This window comes from Callospermophilus lateralis, chromosome 3 (assembly GCF_048772815.1).
Source record: "Callospermophilus lateralis isolate mCalLat2 chromosome 3, mCalLat2.hap1, whole genome shotgun sequence".
Taxonomy (NCBI): Eukaryota; Metazoa; Chordata; class Mammalia; order Rodentia; family Sciuridae; genus Callospermophilus; species Callospermophilus lateralis.
This window is the reverse complement of record NC_135307.1, coordinates 117,766,325-117,786,633: the sequence shown is the minus strand read 5'-3', so window position 1 is coordinate 117,786,633 and position 20,309 is coordinate 117,766,325. Positions and strand designations below refer to the sequence as shown.

The following is a 20,309-nucleotide window of genomic DNA, read 5'->3' as shown; positions in this document are numbered from 1 at the left end:
GTTAGGAATGAACAATATACTCTTAAAAGACAATATACTCTTCTGTTTTTCCTGATTTATTAGTGTCCCCCCCTTAGCCACAGTTTCACTTCCTTCTCTTTGCTTTCTATTGTTACCTGTAGTTAACTGTAGGTCTGCAGATATTACATGGAAAATTCTAGAAATAAAACGATTTATGAATTTTAAGAATCCTGCCATCCTGAATAGTATGATGAAATCTTACACTCTCCCTCTGTTCAAAGTGGGATGTAAATCATACCTTTGTTCATCATATCTATACTATACTTATAGTATATATATTTAAGTAAGCAGAGACAAGGTTAGCTGAGAACACAAGCTTCACTTCTCTATAGATGCCTCATGCATTTTAAAGCACTGAAAAGCTGCCTGTTATTCACTTAGTAGTCCTCTTGGTTATCAGATCATGTGAGATTATCAGGCCTACTGTTGTGATATCACAGTTTTACACTCAAGTATTAAATATTTGACTTAATAAAGGCCCCAAAGTGCAAGAATAGTGGTGCTGGCGATTCATATATGCTAAAGGGAAGTGTTATAGTACTTCTTTTTAAGTGAAAATATGAAAGTTCTCAGTAAAGAAGGGAGGAAATTGTATGCTGAGGTTGGTAATATCCAAGGTAAGTTATTGTTGGTAATCTACTTATATGCCTAATTTATAAATAAAACTTCATCATTAACAAGTGTGTATAGGAAAATACCTAGTGGGTTCAGTACTATCAAATTTTAGGCATCTTGTAGAGTTCTTGTGATTAAGAGATGACTATAGCACCATCCATAAGAGTGCAAATTATTTGAGCTCATTGGGAAAATTTGTTTTTCTTAAAATGTCTTCACAATTTGCTTATAGAATGATAACTGTATTGCAAAATGTAATATTTCTGTAAGCTTAGCACCCTACCAACTCCTGAAAAACATTTTTAATTGATTTTGTGTGATTTAATACCGTATTAATACTATATTCTATAGGTAATATCTTAACCTTCCAGAAAAGCTTATAATATGCTCCTTTTTGTTTGTTTGCAGTGCTCAGGATTGAACCCAGGGCTTCATACATGTTAGGGATGTGATCTAGCACTGAGCTACACTGACAGCTCTATAAACTTAACTCTTTGTGAGTGTGTGGTTTGAAGTATTAGGGATTGAATTCAGGGGAGCTACATTCCCAACCCTGTTTTTATTTAGAGACAGGGTCTTACTAAGTTGCCAAGGCTGGCCTTGAACTTGCAGTCCTCCTGCCTTGGCCTCCCAAGTCATTAGGCATGTGTGACACCTTATCCAGCTTAAATTTACCTTTTTTTTTTTTTCTTTCCCCCCGGTTCTGGGAATTTAACTCAGGGGCACTTGACCTCTGAGCCACATCCCCAGTTCTATTTTTTGTATTTTATTTAGAGACATGGTCTCACTGAGTTCCTTAGGGCATCACTAAGTTGCTGAAGCTGGCTCTGAACTCAAGATCCTCCTGTCTCAGCCTCCTGAGCCACTGGGATTACAGGCATGTGCCACCGCACACAACTTCATATTATATTTTTGATAGCTCTTACTTGTCACGTAGTGGTAAATGCTGTTCTTAAGTATCTTCCTAAATCTTTTGTTTCTACTGCATACCTTACAGTTTTTTGTTCCATCAACTTGGCCATTAATGAAACATTGAAAAGGAAAGTTCTGAGTATAAGTTAGTCTATTGAATCTCAACAGAAATTGTCACATAATTTATGAAGTATCCTACAAGTAGGAATTGACCAGTATACAATATGTGTCCTAACAATATTGAAATACTCTGAATAACCACAGTCAGAATTGAAATTTGGACCATTCTGTTTTTGCTTTTAAGACCATGTCTTGCTATGTTGCCCAATAAGGTCTTAAATTCCTGGGCTCAAGTGATCCTTCTGCCTTAGGCTCTCGACTAGCTGGGACTGTTTTTACCACTGTGCCCAGCTTAGACAACTCTTGAAATATTACTTACCTCTATTAATTAGTACTACTTTAACAAAATACCTGAGAGTTGGTAATTTTATGAATAATGGAAGTTTACCTCTAATAGATCTGGAGAATGGAAAATTCAAGATCTAGGTGATCTAGAAGTCTGGTGGGGTTCCAGTCTTTGCTTCCAAGATGCTGCCTCAAAACAGTGTCTCTAATGGGTAAGAGTTGTTGAGGGAGGAGGAAAGTACCGAGGAGCCATATTGGCCAAATTATGTTGTTATATTGTATATTGTGTAATATATGATATGTAACAACGAATCCCATCAGTACGCAAAATGATAATGTACCAATAAGAAAATGTGGGGAGAAAAAAACTGCCCTCATGTGGCAGAACATAGAAGGGTAAAAAGGACCAATACTAGTTTCCACCAACCCTTCTGCTAAGTTGCTAATCCATTCATGAGGTTTTGTTTTTATGACTTCCCCTCCTAAAGATCCAAGTAAATATTTTCACATTGGTGATTAAATTTCAACATATAAATTTTGGAGGACAACATTTAGACTATAGCATCATTTAATGGTTTATTTGAACATAAATGTTCCATTTCATAATATATCAAAAAGTGTGGCTTAAATCAGCATTCCAAGATGCTGCCTTAAAACAGTGTCCTGAATGGGTAGGAGTTGTTGAGGGAGGAAGAAAGTGCTGAGGAGCCATATTGGCCAAATTATTTCTGAAACTTTCCTAAGCCTGTTAATTTTGTATAATATAAAATGTCTATCCCAGAATATATAGGAAACACCTAGTGGGGATTTCCTTAGATGTCTCCTGAGTAACTTAAAGTTTAGTTGTCCTAAATCAGACTCATAGCTTTGTAACCCTTCAAACATTTTACTTTTTGGGGCGAGTCACTTTTGAATGCCAGCTCTTCCTTGTCACTCATCTGGTCAGTCCCCAAATTTTGTTATTTGAATCTTTTTTTTAAAATTTTATTTATTTATTTTTTGTTGATAGACATTTATTTTTATATGGTGCTGAGAATAGAACTCAGTTGCCTCACACATGCCAGGCAAGTGCGCTACTTCTGAGCCACAACCCCAGCCCTGTTATTTGAATCCTTTAAAAGCTTTTGCATATGTGCTGTTCTCTCTCCTCTTCACCATTACTGAAATTCAAGTCACTGTTCCTTATGTGAGTTATCCAATTAGTCCCATAGCATAACTGGTCTTCCTCCTTTTCTCTTTTAGACTATCTGTCCTGCTCTGCACCAGTGGTCCCCCCCCCCCAACACTGGTCAAATTGAGTACATGAAAATGCAGATGATAAAAATCTAGGGCTGAGGTTGTGACTCGGTTGTAAAGCTCTTTCCTCATGTGTGGGACACTGGGTTCCATCCTCAGAACCACATAAATAAAAAATATATAAAGGTATTGTGTCCATGTACAATTACAAATAAAACAAATGCTTTTTTAAAAATCTAAATTGTTTTTAAATAAGATGTATAATTTCTTTCAGGATCTAGAGCCTGTTTTTGTTGTTGTTTATTTTGGTCTTATCTCTTCTTACTCTTCCTGTCAATACTTATCCTCCAGTCAAGGTAAACTGTTCTCAGTTTTCCAAATATTTTGCCACCTAATGTCCTGTCTGGGATTTTGCCCATGCTGCTTCCTCTGATTTTCTTTGCTAATCTGTACTTTTGACAAATTGTACTCATCATTAGGTCTCAGTTTATGCTTTATCTATGGATTGTCCTCACTTTTTGTGGGGAAGGGCAGTGCCATTTCCATTCACTGTACAGGTATTTGGTGATTACCCATTTATCCCACTGTGTTATGATTTCTTGACTAGATATGAACAAATTTCTACTGAATAGTGGCTATGATTTACTTGTTGTTGATTTCTTTAGTGTCTGCATGGGGCCCACCATGTTGTATGTTAATAGGTACTTATGAAATGAATCATGCTGCATTATTGTGATTGTTAATTACTGATCATTTTCTCCAGAATTGTCCAGGGCAAGGCTACAGATTTTTTAAGTTGATTTTGAAGATTGAATTTTATTATTAGCACCCACTGCTAATTTCTAATACTTATAATTTCATTTACTGTTTTGAATTTATTTAGGCATAAAGCCTTTCTTGTGATTTTTGCTTATGTTTTAATTTTTTATAACTTTGAGATTTATTCCTGCCTCAGGTGGAAGATGCACTGTCCTATCTTGACCAGGTGAAGCTACAGTTTGGTAGTCAGCCTCAGGTCTACAATGATTTCCTTGACATCATGAAGGAATTTAAATCTCAGAGGTAAAAGATGTGGTTACACTTAAGTTTGTGGTTGGCATGTTGTTTTTAGATGGAGACTTATTCTTATCTGTTGGATGTCCCCTTTTGGAGGTTGAATTTTCAGGATCATGCTTTTATTTTATGGACTTCTTTGTTGGTTTGTTGATGGAAATTACGGCCACTTGACTTTTGTTTTCTCCCTATTAGTAAATTTTTCTTACCTAGAATATTTCTTAATGCTGTATCTGAATCAGTGGAGTAACACCAATAATAATTTAGGCTACTTGATTTTTGGATTACTTTAATATACCCTAGTATTCTGGTGTGGCTCACTATTGCAAGAGAATAACATGCCCAGAAAATGGTTTATTTTGGCTTATCAAAGTTGGATTTTTTTTTGGTAACTGTAAATGCTGCATTTACTAAACTGTAACATGCTAAGGGCAAATGTATGTACCTCCACCAAAACCAAGTATTAATTTCAAGAAATAGCAAAATTCAAAGGTTGAATCTTGCTCAGGAATCACAACTTAAGACTCACTGAGAATCTTCTTTATAGAATTGTTGCCATGACTGTATTTTCTTCAAAATTGTGACCAAGCCTCTTTGGGCTTAGCTTTAGAATTTCAGAATTATTTATGTCATTAATTATTATACTATACAGGTTGATTTTTTTTTTATATATTTTCCTTTTTAGAGAAAACCTAGTTAAATTTTTTCCTTAGGGTGTTCATCAAACCTGCTATTCATCAACCTGCTTTTTTTTCTTTCTTTCTTTTTTTTAAATCAGCATTGACACTCCTGGAGTGATTAGCCGTGTGTCACAGTTGTTCAAAGGCCACCCTGACCTGATCATGGGTTTCAACACCTTCTTGCCTCCTGGCTATAAAATTGAAGTACAGACCAATGATATGGTGAATGTGACAACTCCTGGCCAGGTTCATCAGATCCCCACCCATGGCATCCAGCCCCAGCCTCAGCCACCACCCCAGCATCCTTCTCAGCCTTCAGCTCAGTCAGCTCCAGCTCCTGCTCAACCTGCTCCTCAGCCCCCACCTGCCAAAGTTAGCAAGGTGAGCACTTGGAAAATACTGCATTGTATGAAATGTATCCCCTAGAAAGCATCCTTCTTGACATTTTCCCTTTATAAAACTCAAATAATAGACAAATCACAAAGATTTCATTAGAGAAGATGTAGACATCACTATCATGTGGCTCACATTTGCATATCACATATTTAGTTATCTATTTAAATTGACATATCAGGAACCAGTGAGAGCTCAAGGTTTCCTCTAACCTCGGCTTCCCAAGTAGCTGGGCATGTGCCATTGCACCCAGCTTGGAAATGATGGAAATGATCATTTTACCATGGTCAAATTTAGGGTACTAAAATAGGGCACTAAATTTAGGGTACTAAGTCACACATGGTTATTTGCAAAAGATATTCCGTTTTTCAGGTTAGGTCATATCAGACTAGAAGATCTTGATGGTGGTGGTGGTGGTGATGGTGTGTTGTTGGTCTAGACCCACACTGTTTGGTACACTATCCACTAGCCACATATGACTGTATTTTAATTTAAATCAGTTAAACAAATTCAGCTTTTCATTTACTCTGACCACATTTTAAGTGCTCAGTAGCCACATATGGCTAGTGGCTATTTTACAGGATGGTGCAAATAAAGAACATTTTGTGATCTCACAGTCTACGGGACAGAGCTGGTCTAAAAGACATTTTTATGTGGAGTTACTGCAACAATTAAAGTGTTGTTATCTTTGACATTAAAGATCCATATAGAATGAGTTGTTTTTTTCTTTTTTCCTTTGTGTACCTGTTGAGATAGTGAGCACATGAAAAACTCTTCTCTATAATGGAGATGGCTCCAGTTTCAAGGTTGTATTTAAAAAGTTTAAGACTTAAGATATTTGTATCATAATTTGCAATACCTCTACGTCTCCTACCCCTATCCAGTATGATTTGAGTTGAGCTAAACTAGCCTGCCCTGAGTGGAGAAGTAAAGGATATCAGTTGATCAGACATTTTGTTTCTTTTTAGTTTGAACTTTCTAGCCCTTTGTCAAACCATCTATGCTCTTGAATAAAGGTTTGTTTTCTTTTTAGCCTTCCCAGTTACAAGCACATACTCCAGCCAGTCAGCAGACTCCCCCACTCCCACCATATGCATCCCCACGTTCTCCACCGGTCCAGCCTCACACACCAGTGACAATCTCATTGGGAACTGCCCCATCCTTGCAGAACAATCAGCCTGTGGAATTTAATCATGCCATCAACTATGTTAATAAGATCAAGAACAGATTCCAGGGCCAACCAGATATCTACAAAGCGTTCCTGGAGATTTTGCACACATATCAGGTAAGTGTCATTAAAGTCAGTTTTATTTGCCCAATTTGAGTGCTCTGTATCATCCAGTCAGTGGCTGGTGAAATGAATACATGTTTTATCTGTTAAGTTTAGAGGGCAATTTGTGTAGACTGGTTAATCTACTATAAGTAGAAAGTTCTCTAATATTTTGTTTTATCAGTTAGTCCCCCACCACTACCACCACCACCACCACCCAGGCACATTAACATTTATTGCCCTAATTTTAAAAGTAATTAATTGTCATCAGCATCTTCTGTTCTTTCTCAATGTAAATGTCTGTCGTCAAAACAAGTATCAAGCACATAGACTTTTTTTAGTGCAGCCTGTATAGATGATATAGGAGCATCAAATATTATAGAAAGCGTTCAGTGATGTGTGATTGAAAACGGTGGCCCTCTACTATGATCTCTTCCTACTTGCAATTCCTCAGAAAGAACAACGCAATGCCAAGGAGGCTGGAGGAAACTATACTCCAGCTTTGACTGAGCAGGAGGTATATGCCCAGGTGGCTCGTCTCTTTAAAAACCAAGAAGATCTTTTGTCAGAATTTGGACAGTTTCTACCAGATGCCAACAGCTCTGTGGTAAGCTTTAATTTAGAAAAACTGCACTATTTAGAATTATCATCTTAGATAAGTTGGTAAGCCATGATCAGAATGGGACTTCCTAGATGCTACTTAACTTGCTTTGATCAGAACATTAATCTCTTGCATGTGTCTTAATCAGCTTTTAAGCAAAACAACTGCAGAGAAGGTTGATTCTGTGAGAAATGACCATGGAGGCACTGTGAAGAAGCCCCAACTCAACAATAAGCCACAGAGGCCCAGCCAGAATGGCTGCCAAATCCGCAGGCACTCTGGAACAGGAACCACACCTCCAGTGAAGGTGAGAATGGGCAGGAGCTACTCATTTTAACTTCCACAAGCAGTCTCAGTATACAAGTACTCTAGGTTTAATTGTGTGTTCTTATCTTAAGGGTGACAGTTGGATCCTGAATATTTATAGCAAGTTGTATAGGTCACAGAAACTTAATTGCAAAACTTTTTATCTGGTTTTGCAAAAGAATGTTAGAATAATATTTGTTGTTTGGATTATTGTGTTTTTTTGACTGTTTTCTTTCTAATTTTCTTTGCTATGAGCTATTATTTTTGTTAGCTGCTAAGGCTTTATGAGATTTACTAATTTTCCCTTCTTTAAGTCTGCTTTCTGCTAGGATGATGTTTAGGCTTGATAATTGTTTCAGAAATATAAGGGGATGGTCTCTGGGGTCTACTTGCAAATATAGCCCAGGTGCTTTGTAAGAACTCTTTAACTAGGGGCCTGTCCTGCCCAGGGTTCTTTGTTGGGTTGCCAGATCTGATCTATATCATCTTAATCTCCAAGGCAGAGCCTTTGGGCTGTAGCAGAAGGAGGTCTTAAGCTCCTGTTAGTAACCCATCACATGATGCTTCTTGTTATAGTAAAACACTGATGGCCTGTCTACAGAAAACTAAGCTTTCTCCCCTTCTTTGCAATGCAACTATAATAGGAAGAGGAATAGATGGATGTAACAAATGTTGAAATCTTACATGAATTCTAAAGCAATATGTAATATGGAAAAGATAAACATGTCTACACAATTTCCTTGAAGAATCGGAGAAGCTAGTGAAATTTCTAATAGTAAGAGGTGACTGACTGGGGGCTGGGGTTGTGGCTTAGCAGTAGAGCGCTTGCCTCGCATGTGCGAGGGCCTGGGTTCAATCCTCAGCACCACATAAAAATAAATACATAAAATAAAGGTATTGTGTCCAACTACAACTAAAAAATAAAAATAAAAAAAGGTGACTAGTGAACAAATGACTTGATTCCAGGGACTGATGTAGTAGGTGTTGCCAACATTTTTGAAGGACCCTAATTTGTGTGTATGTTTTTAATGGTTTCTCTTTTTGCAATCAAATTGAACAGTTATGATTTCTCTTTTTTCACTTCAGTAAAGGTATTATATGGATAGCAAAAATCATCTTTGCAGATAGGCTCCACTCTTGGATTTATTTTTCTCCCATAATTGATGATATGCAGGTGGAAACAATATGTTGGGAGCTTACAATTTCCACCTGCTTTTTATAGGCAGTATGAGCAGAGGCTATGGCTCCTATGAATGTGGGCTCTGAGATGGCCAAGGTAAATGTGCTGCTTCTTACAAAGTTTATGAATCTAGTGAGAAGTGGGTTTTTTAAAGTAAATTCTTGGACTTCGAGTACCTAGCATGTGTGAGACCCTCAATTCAACCGCAGCACTGAAAAAAAATTTTTTTGACAGGACTGTAGCATAGCCTGTTCATTCCCTTTAAATTATTCTGAGTAGATATTATTGATGAGATAGTTATTCCTTCTATTAGGAAAGTAAAGTATGTTTTTTTAATGAATTTTTAAATTAAAATATTATTAAAGGGTATAGATTGAATTTTGCCTACCATAGGCAACACATGCCAGATAGTTTTTATAAATAGCTATGAGTTTCTGATGGAGAAACAAATTGACAGGCAAACAAAGAGAAAGACAGTAGAAATTTTTTAGGGTATAAAGTGAGTTAGTGACTTGAATTCTTATTTATTTCAGTTTATTCATCAGCAGCAATTTCAGTAATGGAACCATTTAACAGAGATGAAAATACAAGTCAGAGAAGTCCACTTTGATATGTTTTTTTTTTTTTTTTTTTCCTTTGCAGAAGAAACCCAAACTGCTCAGCCTAAAGGATTCTTCTATGGCAGATGCCAGCAAGCATGGGGTTGGAACTGAATCATTATTTTTTGATAAGGTGAGTAAAGATGAATATGGTTTGATATTAGCTATTAATGATGAAGGAGAATCACTCCATTCCCAGAAAAGGCTCCTGCCTCCCAAAGGCATCAAAATGATTAGGACGTCCTCTCTTTTTGTCTGTCTTATCAGTGTTGGGGATTGAACCCAAAGCCTTGTACATTCCTATGCAAGCATTCTACCACTGAACTGTATCCCCAGTCCTAGGTCTTTCTAGTTTTTAACTGGGTCCTTACTGTTAGCTACTGTTAGCCCTGCTAGAGAAGTAGTAGCACTTTCTTTTTTGGTTTTGTGAAGTACTTTGTGACAATATACAGCATTTCATGGTGGAAGAAAGCCTTTTTAGAAATGTGTCATGTTCCTCTCAAAAGAAGGTATTGGGCCCTCTCTATAGATAGATAGCCTGGTCTGTACAATGGGAAGTGTTAGTACCAGCATCTTGTTGAGAATTTAAGATGTCTCTTTGGGGTGGAGGTGGGGGTGGGTGAAAAGGATACTAGGGATTAACCCAGAGGAGCCACTGAGCTACATCCCTAGACATTTTTAATTTTTATTTTGCATCAGTGTCTCACTAAGGTGCTTAAGTCCTTACTAACTTGCTGAGGCTGGCCTTGAACTTGCAATCCTACTGCCTTAGTCTCCCAAATCACTGAGATGACAGGCATACACCCCTGTGCCTAGCAACGTTTTTTTTCCCCCTTAGGATTTTTTTTTTTTCTTAAGGATTGAAATCCAGGGCCTCACATATGCCAGATGTGTGCTTTACCACTGACTTATTTTCCCAGCCCCAAAATGACTTGTAATCTTCTAATTGCTGTGATAATTATTTGCAGTAAACACATATAGTGTTGTGGGAATTCTGATTTAATGGAATGTTTTCAAAGATCCCCAGGTGTTTCTAATGAGCAGGCAGAATGGAGATTACTGGTACAAACCATGTTGTGTGATATTATAGTTTGATTCCTCTCCTGTAACAGGCTTCCTTTTTGGAGTTAGCTTGGTGATTAGCAGTCAACTTTGGAGTGGGGTAGCTGGCAACTATTTGGGCTTCTTACTGTAGGAACCTGCCTGAATTGATCTGGTAGTGATTAAGCTTATCTTGTACCTCTGGATTTTTCTAGAAAGGCAGATGATAACTTTCTGTCTCTGTGTATATGTGACCTCTCCTGTAAAAGGTAGTGATATTTTTTAGTGCTTTTAATAAGGGATACATAATTAAGAATGTATTCATGATCTATGTGGAGCTTACTTTAAGATGTCAGTGGTAGAAGAAATGAAAAGAGAAGGAACAAAATTTACTATATATTGATCATTGAGGCTGAATGAGTATATTGGGTTAGACTTATGTATGCTTTTGTGTACCTTGAGAAGCTAATAAAAACAAATAGGCATATAGTACAAAAAGTACAGTACATTTATCTTTAGCTTTAAAAGTTCATATTCCATATAGTATCTATTGCTGGACAGTTATGAAAAGAATAGTCTACTATTAAAGGTTGTAGTCTTGGAGAAAAGAGTTTACCTTTGTTAGTTCAGTTCTAAGAAGACTCAGTATGAAGAACATATTTATCATTGTGAAGATGAATGCTTTGTGGTATACACTTCTTTGTCATTTGAAGTTTGTGGAAATGGGAAGTGCTAATAATGAAGAACTTTGTTTGGTGACAGTCTACAGTTCCCACCAAAGAACCACAATGCTATTTACTTTTGTAACTGAAACTCCAGATTGGTCACCTAGTTAGGTTAGTTTTACTCTCTTCTGTACCATTGACTTCTTTATGTTTTGGAATATTAAAATGTTCAGCTGGGTATGGTGGCTCACACCTATAATCTCAGCAACTTAGTAAAACCTATCTCAAAATTAAAAAATAAAATAAAATAAAAATGCAGCTGGGAATGTGGCTCAGTTAAGTGCCTCAGGCTTCAGTCCCCAGTACCAAAAAAATAAGTATGTAAATAAAATGTTCAGTGATATAGAAGTAAGGGAAAGGAGCAAGTCAGAAGACAGAAGTATCTTTAATTTAAAATGCCTTCATTCAAGATTACTAATTTGAAAACAGTGTTGACAGAAATTCTTGCTGCTCTAAACCCCTGTTAGGAAGAGCATTAAAAGCTTGAGTAGGGGCTAGGGCTGTAGCTCAGTGATAGGGCGTTTGCCTAGTATATATGAGGCACTGGGTTCAATCCTCAAAACCACATGAAAAAATAAATAAAATAATGGTATTGTGTCAATCTATAACTAAAAATATTAAAAAAAAAAAAAAAAGCTCCAGTAAATCTAACATGGTCTGGAGAAGCAAGCATATAAGGATGTATACTCTAGGATTTTTTTAATTTTTATTGTGGAGATACTAAAACATATGAAAGTAAAGAATAAAATGATCCCTTATATACCATCCAGCTTCTGCCCTTTCCAACTCCTAGCTAGTACACTTGACTCATGTGTTTTCTCACTCATCCTAGTTTATTTGGAGACAAATGTCAGATGATATGATATTTTATCAATAAAAATTTTAGTAAGATGACTTCTTTTAAAATATGATCATTATTGCATCTTTTAAAAACTAACATTGATTCCTTTATCATCAAATATCAGGTCAAAATTTCCCCAATTTTTAAAAAGTAGTTCAAGTCCTTGAGTCCTCACATAACCATCTTTCTTCTGTTTATCTCCATAAGGTGCGAAAGGCTCTACGAAGTGCAGAGGCCTATGAAAATTTTCTGCGTTGTCTTGTTATCTTTAACCAGGAGGTGATTTCTCGGGCTGAACTTGTGCAGCTAGTCTCTCCTTTCCTGGGGTAAGTAAAGTGAGGTACTTAACCCCTGATTCTGATAAGAAAATAAAGTAATAATTGATTTGTGAGAGTATATGATAGTCAAAGTTGATTTAATTGAGATAAGTCAATTAACTCAAATGCCAGTGTTGAGTTCTAAGAGATCTTTCAATCTAACTCTAGAGATTAGAAATTAGGCAGAGAGTACATTGAAATATTTATTTACAAATGGCCAAGACTGGTTGTCTCCTGATTCTCTAACAAAGTGCTTGATGTTTGTAGAGACAAGTCTTTCCCAGGTTCTAGAATCTTGACTATATTTAACAACCTAAGAATTATGTGAACCCTGAAGCAATATTCTTGATCCAAAAAAAAAAAAAAAAAAAGGCTGGTTATTGCCTAGTTTCAGTGCAAATCTTCCATTAGCGCCTTAATTGATCTGAGAGCGTTCTATAAGAGGAAACCAAATGCTTAGAACCGGTGTTTCTTAGGAAGTAATTGTCAATGGCATTTGTTTCTGGTAGCAGAGTTCTGACCCAACCCCAAATAGTGGAAGTCTTACCTTGGGATTACTATATCATGGCTCTAATTGCTTACCAGTTTTTGGTTTGATTCTTCAGGAAATTCCCTGAATTGTTTAATTGGTTTAAAAACTTTCTGGGCTATAAGGAATCTGTACATCTGGAAACCTTTCCGAAGGAACGAGCCACAGAGGGCATTGCCATGGAGATAGATTATGCCTCTTGTAAACGGCTTGGCTCTAGCTATCGAGCCTTGCCCAAGAGTTACCAGCAGCCCAAGTGTACAGGACGGACTCCTCTCTGTAAAGAGGTAAGGATCAGCCCTGAATTCTTAGCTTCCTTCAGAAGATAGCAGTGGTACCAGGGCTTAAGGATTTATCTGGATGATAGAATTAAGAACCATCTCCAAGCTGGGCACAGTGGCTTATACCTGCAGTCCCAGTGATGCTAAAGGCTGAGTTGGGGGATTGCAAGTTCAAAACCAGTCTCAGCAATTTAGCAAGACCTGGCTCAAAAAATGCAAAGGGCTGGGGATGTAACTCAGTGGTAGAGCACCAATTCTCAGTACCCCCCAAAAGAGCCTCTATTTTTTGAGAATGCTTAATCACCAGAAAGCTTTTGTTAGGTTTTCAGTCTCTCGTTTTCTACCCGAAGGTTTTAAATGACTTTAGTACCCCCCAAAAGAGCCTCTATTTTTTGAGAATGCTTAATCACCAGAAAGCTTTTGTTAGGTTTACAGTCTCTCTTTTTCTACCCGAAGGTTTTAAATGATACCTGGGTTTCCTTTCCATCATGGTCTGAAGACTCCACCTTTGTTAGTTCTAAGAAGACTCAGTATGAAGAACATATTTATCGTTGTGAAGATGAGCGCTTTGAGGTATACACTCGTTTGTCATTTGAAGTTTGTGGAAATGGGAGATACTAAGTGAAAGGATATCTTAAATATGATCTGTGAAGGTTGGCTATTTTAAGATCAGAGAACCAGAGGCTCACATTCTTCTGTGGTAAATGCTTATACTGATAGTAGCTATGCTTTCTGCATTTTGTCTAATGTATTAGTAAAAAAAATTTTATGGTGTGACTTATCTAGGCTATTAACCTTTTTTAAATCATCTGTTAATGACTAAATAGTAATCCTTTTATCATTTATAATTTTAATGATAACATTGTGTTTTATATGTATCTGTAAAATTAGTATCTTAAGATCTATATTGCTTTCTTGAAGTTGTTTTGAAAGATTTATATTTTTAAGTTCTCTGTATTGTTATGCTTAGCCTGGTATCTTGGTATGGTTAGCAAACCAATTCTACTGTGGGAACTGGAATTCTGTCAGGTGAGGTGGCACACACCTGTAATTCCAGTGATTTGGGAAGCTGAGGCAGGAGGATTGCAGGTACCAGGCCAGCCCCATCAATTTAGCAAGGCTATAAGCAACTTAGTAAGACCCTTTCTCAAAAAAGGACTGGGGATGTGGCTAGTGGTTACATGCCCTTGGGTTCAATCCTGGGTTTTTTGTTGTTGTTGTTGTTTTAAGGTGTGAATTCTTCACTCATGTAATTCATATTGATTTGGCTTCTTTGGAAAGAAAATTAAGTTGGGGACTTTGTGTGTTAAAGTAGTTGGGAAGGAGTGAGCTGGAGTAAATGAGTGAGTTGGTAAAATGCTATTATATTAGGAGATGACTACTGAAATAAAATCAAATCCCCATTATTCAGATTGAAGTCTACTTATGCTACCGTCAAGGGAAGTACATATGTATATCTTTACAGATGTAAAATTAAGTATATCAGTTTAGTGTACATCGAGTGGCTCTGCTAGTTCATATGGATAGGAGATATCTTTTTCAACAAGGAACCACATATTGCCTGGCTACTGGCAAGTGGTTGGCCATCTTTGGCCTCAGGATTTATGAACAGTGTCAGCTATTTGCAGAAAATTAAATCATGATAGGTCTTAACTTCCATGGGGAGTTTTTGTTGTTGTTGTTGTTTGTTTTATTTGCTGTACTGGGGATTAAATCCAGGACCTTGGGCATGCTAGGCAAACATTCTAGCACTGAGCCACATTCCCAGCACCCATGGGGATTTCATCAAACTACAGAAAGCATTTCTTTATTACCTATATTAGCAAGGTCAGATGACTTGGAAAACATAACTGCCAGCAGTTCAGTTACAATAAGTTGTTCCTTTTCTTTCTCAACTGTTACGCCTGCAAACGAGAGACAACATCTTCATTTTCCATTTATAACTCTAAGGGCAAAGGAGAAGAAGTATGGCTTGTTGGGTGTGTGTATATGCTTCGAATTTGGCAGAATAGACTATTTGAAGGAGTGTTGCAACTCCCAAATCTCAGTGACTTAGAAAAACAGAAGGCTTATTTATCATGCTATGTTGTGTGTTCATGTTTAACAGTGGATTTTGCTCATGAGAATTACTTAGGGACCTATGCGAACAGTGCTACTATTTTGAATGCTAGTCCCTAGAATGAAGAGAGCTCAGAAGGACCTCACACACCTAAATGTTCCAGTCTTGAAATAATAAACATTACTTCTCACCTCATCACAGCTCATTTACCAGAAGTAGTTATATTACCCTATCTAATCATCTAGGAGCCAGGAAGATTGGGGAGGGCAGGGAGCTAGAAATACTTGATGCCTGCTGCAGTCCCCAAAATAAGAGAATTTAGGAAACACTAGTCCCTTGAGACTATTAATTCGCTTTTTTAGAATTTCTTATTTAGAGATTCTTTTTTTTTAAGTTTGGGGAAAAGATATTTAAATGTTGCCAGGACAGGTAGGTTGCCTAAGAATAAGTGCCAGCAGTTCAGTAACAATTTAAGTGGCTACCCATAGATAGAACCATGGGTAGAACTCTCAGTTTTGGGAGTTGTTTTTTGTTTGTTTGTTTGTTTTAACTGTAACAGGTCTTAACAATTTAGGAAGGTTCAGAGAGAACTTTCAATGAAATTGCCTGTTAAATCCCTCTCACCTAAGATTAGCGATTCTAAGCATACTGTGGTGGTGGTGATAATAATGATAATAGGAGTAATAATAACTACTACTCCATTTTTATTGGATTTGTGTGTGTGTGCACAGTGTTGGAAATCTTGGCTGTTTCTTGTTTGCCAGGCATTGTGTTAAACACTGTACATGGATCATATCATTTACTCCAAAAAAAAAAACTTCATGAGAGTAGTAGGTGTTTTAATCCATATTTGGCTAGTATGACAGATTCAAATCCAGAGAGTTTTGACTCCCTACTTTATTCTCCCAACCACTGCTCTATTCTGGTTTAGATCCTGACACCTTTGTCTTCCTCTTTAGCTTGATGTAGTTTTAGAGACCAATCTGGCAACAATCCGAGTTCTAGAAGCAATACAGAAAAAGCTTTCCCGATTGTCTGCTGAGGAACAAGCCAAATTTCGCTTGGATAACACCCTTGGGGGTACTTCGGAAGTCATCCATCGAAAAGCACTCCAGAGGATATATGCTGATAAAGCGGCTGACATCATTGATGGTCTGAGGAAGAATCCTTCCATTGCTGTTCCTATTGTCCTTAAAAGGTACCCAGGCAAATGTGCCCTTTGTGCTTTAGTATGTTTCAGTGTCTCATTAAATAAGGCTCTTAATTTTCAATCTGATTGTCCCATGAGACCTCCAGTGTGCTCCAGCTCTGGTGTTTGGATATCAAGCGCACGGGGTTGGATAGTAGAACTTCTTTTGGGGGTTCTGTGTAACCAACATTAAAGAACAAATCTTGAAAGTTTATAGTGGAGTGCTTTGTGTGTACAGTTGAAGGGTTTTATCATTTTTAGTTAATGAGCTTAAAGAGATGGGGTTCTCACTGTGTTGCCCAGTCCAGCATCAAACTCCTGGGTGCAAGTGTTCCTTCTGCCTTAGCCTTCCAAATAGCTAAGATTACAGGTATGCACCTTGGCCATCTCGGGAGTGTTTAGATTTAAAATATAACAAGAACAAAGAAGGAAACAAGTATCTGTATTCCTGCCACTGAGGATTAACTCTACTGTAAATGTCTTAGTTCAGCTTTTAATAAGAAAAATCACTTTGTCATTGTAAAATCTGATACATGCTCATTATGAAAAAGGACCTCATTTACCGTTTTTGCCAAGAATATCTTACTTCTTATAGCTAAGCTAACAAGCTTCCATGTCAGACTTAGGTGTAAAGGAGCAACGTGTTGTACCCACCTAAGTCCAGGCATCAGTGCAGGAAGCTGAGCCCCCCCTGTGCTCTAAGTCTAAAGCACTCTTGCCCACACTAATTCTTTTATTAGTAACTAACTCTCCTTTCAATGTCACCTGGTAAAAGTTAATTCTGGTTTGCTACACAGTTCACAGATACTCAGCTTTTTTTTTTTTTTTTTTTAAACCTAGGGTTCCCCTCAAGATCTGACACAAATTGATGATTATTCTTTTTACCAGTAGCATATAACTTCTGGCTTTTGAGACATAGTGTATTTTTTACTTGTAGTTTTTTTTTTTTTTGGTTTTTATTCTTCTGGAGCATTAGAATTAGTTGTTCTGGTCGCAGTTTTGCAGACTGTCCAAATGAACATTTTTGTGCAAGTTCTCTGCTCTTGTACTTTGTATTTTCTTTAGCATTAGTAAACATTAGTCATGTAATAGAGAAATAGGTTTAACCTTGTTTTAGCTGGCAAAGGAAAAGAACCATGTTTTCAAAGAATACTTAATGATCTACTACTGTGTGCCATAGTGTGGAATGTTTTCTTAAAAAAAAAAAAAAAATTATGGTGCTGGGGATTGAGCCCTGGGCCTTACACATGTTAGGCAGGTGCTCTATCACTAAGCTACACCTACAGTCCCTGAAATGCTTTCTGAAAATTAACTGTTCTGGGTAAGATTTCTGACTTGGGAAAATTACTTCCCCGAAGTAAGTTTTGAATGAGTATTTTTCTTTTTTAACAAAATTCAAGACTGGTTTGATGTTATCTCAAATTGTCAATAATCTTGAAGGACCTTGGATCTTTGACTTTTGAAAGAAAGTAAGCCTGCCATCTTTCTTATTTTGAAACCCTCTGAATCCCCACATATTGTTTCCACCCCTTTTCTGACCCCCACTAGGCTGAAGATGAAAGAGGAAGAATGGCGAGAAGCTCAGAGAGGCTTTAACAAGGTGTGGCGAGAGCAAAACGAGAAATACTACTTGAAGTCTCTGGACCACCAGGGCATCAACTTTAAACAAAATGACACCAAGGTCCTGAGGTCTAAGAGCTTACTCAATGAGATTGAGAGTATTTATGATGAGGTGAGCTGAGGGTTCTGCATCTGAAGAGACTCCAGTCTTCATGTTCAGCATAGCTTTGATTTTTGGAAATTACTTTTGTTATTGGTTCTTGGTTCTTGGTTCATGGCTATCATAACCTTTTATATTCCCGATCCTACCATTTTAAACTTAAGCCTTACTCTTATACCTACAGTTTCAGAAGTTTCAGATTTTACCTCATGCCTTCATCCTCCTACTTCTTCCCCCATATATTTCCCTCAAACAATGCCTTGTATTCATATTCATATAGATCATTTCAACCTCAGCTACAACCTAAAAACTTATCATTGACCTCAACTCTTTTTAATTCTTGTTTACTCAGCATACTTATCAGTACTATAAATAGTACTAGGAGCTACAATACAGAGATGAATTCTAAGAAATTAATTCTTTCTGTGAGCTTATAGTCTTAGGAAATAGAAATAGAAATGTAATACAGTGGGAATTCTTAGAAATTGTCTATGTTCCTGAGTTTTAAAAATAAACTCAATAGTAAATGAGCCCTTACATAATCTTACCTATCCACGTTTTTTCAATGTTATATTATCACCCTCCCCCACCCACCCCCAAATTATTTTGTGAGTCCCAGTCCTCTTTGTATCCTGCACAGATACTAATCCAGAATTGTAAAAGAGGGTTCTAATTCTATCCCATTGTCCCTATAAGTCATATTTTTGCATCAAACACATCTTCACATTACCTATTTGTTTCTGGAAGAGGCACAGAAATTATTGTTAAGGTCAGTCCTTAATTTTAGGATTAGTTAACCACTGTGGTTGTTAATGGAATGTACTACTTGTGAGTCTTGTAGGTTTGTGGATATAAACATGTCACACAATACTTTTGTCTCTTCCATCAGAGGCAAGAGCAGGCTACAGAAGAGAATGCTGGTGTACCTGTTGGTCCACACCTCTCACTTGCCTATGAAGACAAACAGATACTGGAGGATGCTGCTGCTCTGATTATCCATCATGTGAAGAGGCAAACAGGCATTCAGAAGGAGGACAAGTATAAAATCAAGCAAATCATGCATCATTTCATTCCAGATCTGCTCTTTGCTCAGAGAGGTGATCTTTCTGATGTAGAGGAGGAAGAAGAAGAAGAGATGGATGTAGATGAAGCCACAGGGGCAGCCAAGAAGCACAATGGTGTTGGGGGCAGTCCCCCTAAGTCAAAGCTATTATTTAGTAACACAGCAGCTCAAAAGTTAAGAGGGATGGATGAAGTATACAACCTTTTCTATGTCAATAACAACTGGTATATATTTATGCGGCTACACCAGATTCTGTGTTTGAGGCTGCTGCGGATTTGTTCCCAAGCTGAACGGCAAATTGAAGAAGAAAACCGAGAGCGAGAGTGGGAACGTGAAGTGCTAGGCATAAAGCGAGACAAGAGTGAGAGCCCTGCCATCCAGTTACGGCTCAAAGAACCTAGTGAGTGCCTAGACTGTAGGTTCACAGAGGATATGTGGGATTGGGGACCTCATTACCTAGTTATACTTGGTAGTGCTTTCTTTTATGCATAGAGTACAGGCCATATTTGAACTAGGTTCAAATCCTGCCTCTCCAGTTTACTTTAACCCAGCGAACCTATTTACTTCATAAATGGAGGTACTAAGTGTTACCTTAGGAATTGCTAGGAAATAAGAAAATATGCATAGCACACTGCTTAGATCATAGACAGTGCCCCAATTGTTGGTACTGTAGACACACTGGGGACAGGAGATCAACTGCCCAAGTGGTAAGTCTCAGGGTTACTTCATAGTATACAGACAACAGAGACTTAAATTTCACACCAAGAAAGTACATCAATTCCTAGTTAATCATGCCTAAGACAGATGGGAATTTTCTCAGATGTGTGAGAATGGACTTCTCTTTAGTGGGGTTCATGGCTCATCCCTAATAAGTAGGAATATTTTCTGAAAAGGAGATTGCAATACAGGTGGTTCGAGGCATAGTAGAATAAGAATAAAGACAGAAAATTCAAGAAAAGGAAAATAAGGGAGTGTTAATGAAGCCACCATATAACAGTTCAGTTCATAAATTAGGTACTTGACCTGTGAGCCAAAAACTTTTTCATGAGGCCTTTTTACTGGGTTCTTCAGGAAATAGAAAATCTGAGGAGTGAGGGATGGTGGTGGTGTTCTTTTTAATGGGTGCTATTGTAGGAATCCCATGAATGGCCCCAATTTTCTGTGCACTAAAGATCTAATAATAATGGGAATTAATTCTAAAAGCCCTTATCTGAATTAATCCTAGTTTCAAAAAGAATTTGGACCGAGTGTAATGATTCCTCTGCTTAGATAG

General features: G+C 37.4%; 1 protein-coding gene across 3 annotated transcripts in view; it reads left to right on the top strand.

The window, feature by feature from the left end:
* Nucleotides 1-20,309, top strand: part of Sin3a (SIN3 transcription regulator family member A) — a 54,592-nt gene that overhangs the window by 16,312 nt on the left and 17,971 nt on the right. For all 3 annotated transcript variants that reach the window (XM_076851127.2, XM_076851126.2, XM_076851128.2), the window contains exons 4-15: nucleotides 4,145-4,251; nucleotides 5,021-5,303; nucleotides 6,349-6,600; nucleotides 7,040-7,192; nucleotides 7,335-7,493; nucleotides 9,315-9,404; nucleotides 12,086-12,204; nucleotides 12,801-13,011; nucleotides 13,462-13,578; nucleotides 16,024-16,262; nucleotides 17,802-17,985; nucleotides 18,863-19,436. In XM_076851127.2, coding sequence (XP_076707242.1) covers nucleotides 4,145-4,251; nucleotides 5,021-5,303; nucleotides 6,349-6,600; nucleotides 7,040-7,192; nucleotides 7,335-7,493; nucleotides 9,315-9,404; nucleotides 12,086-12,204; nucleotides 12,801-13,011; nucleotides 13,462-13,578; nucleotides 16,024-16,262; nucleotides 17,802-17,985; nucleotides 18,863-19,436 — 2,488 coding nt within the window. The remainder of the gene's footprint in view (nucleotides 1-4,144; nucleotides 4,252-5,020; nucleotides 5,304-6,348; nucleotides 6,601-7,039; nucleotides 7,193-7,334; nucleotides 7,494-9,314; nucleotides 9,405-12,085; nucleotides 12,205-12,800; nucleotides 13,012-13,461; nucleotides 13,579-16,023; nucleotides 16,263-17,801; nucleotides 17,986-18,862; nucleotides 19,437-20,309) is intronic.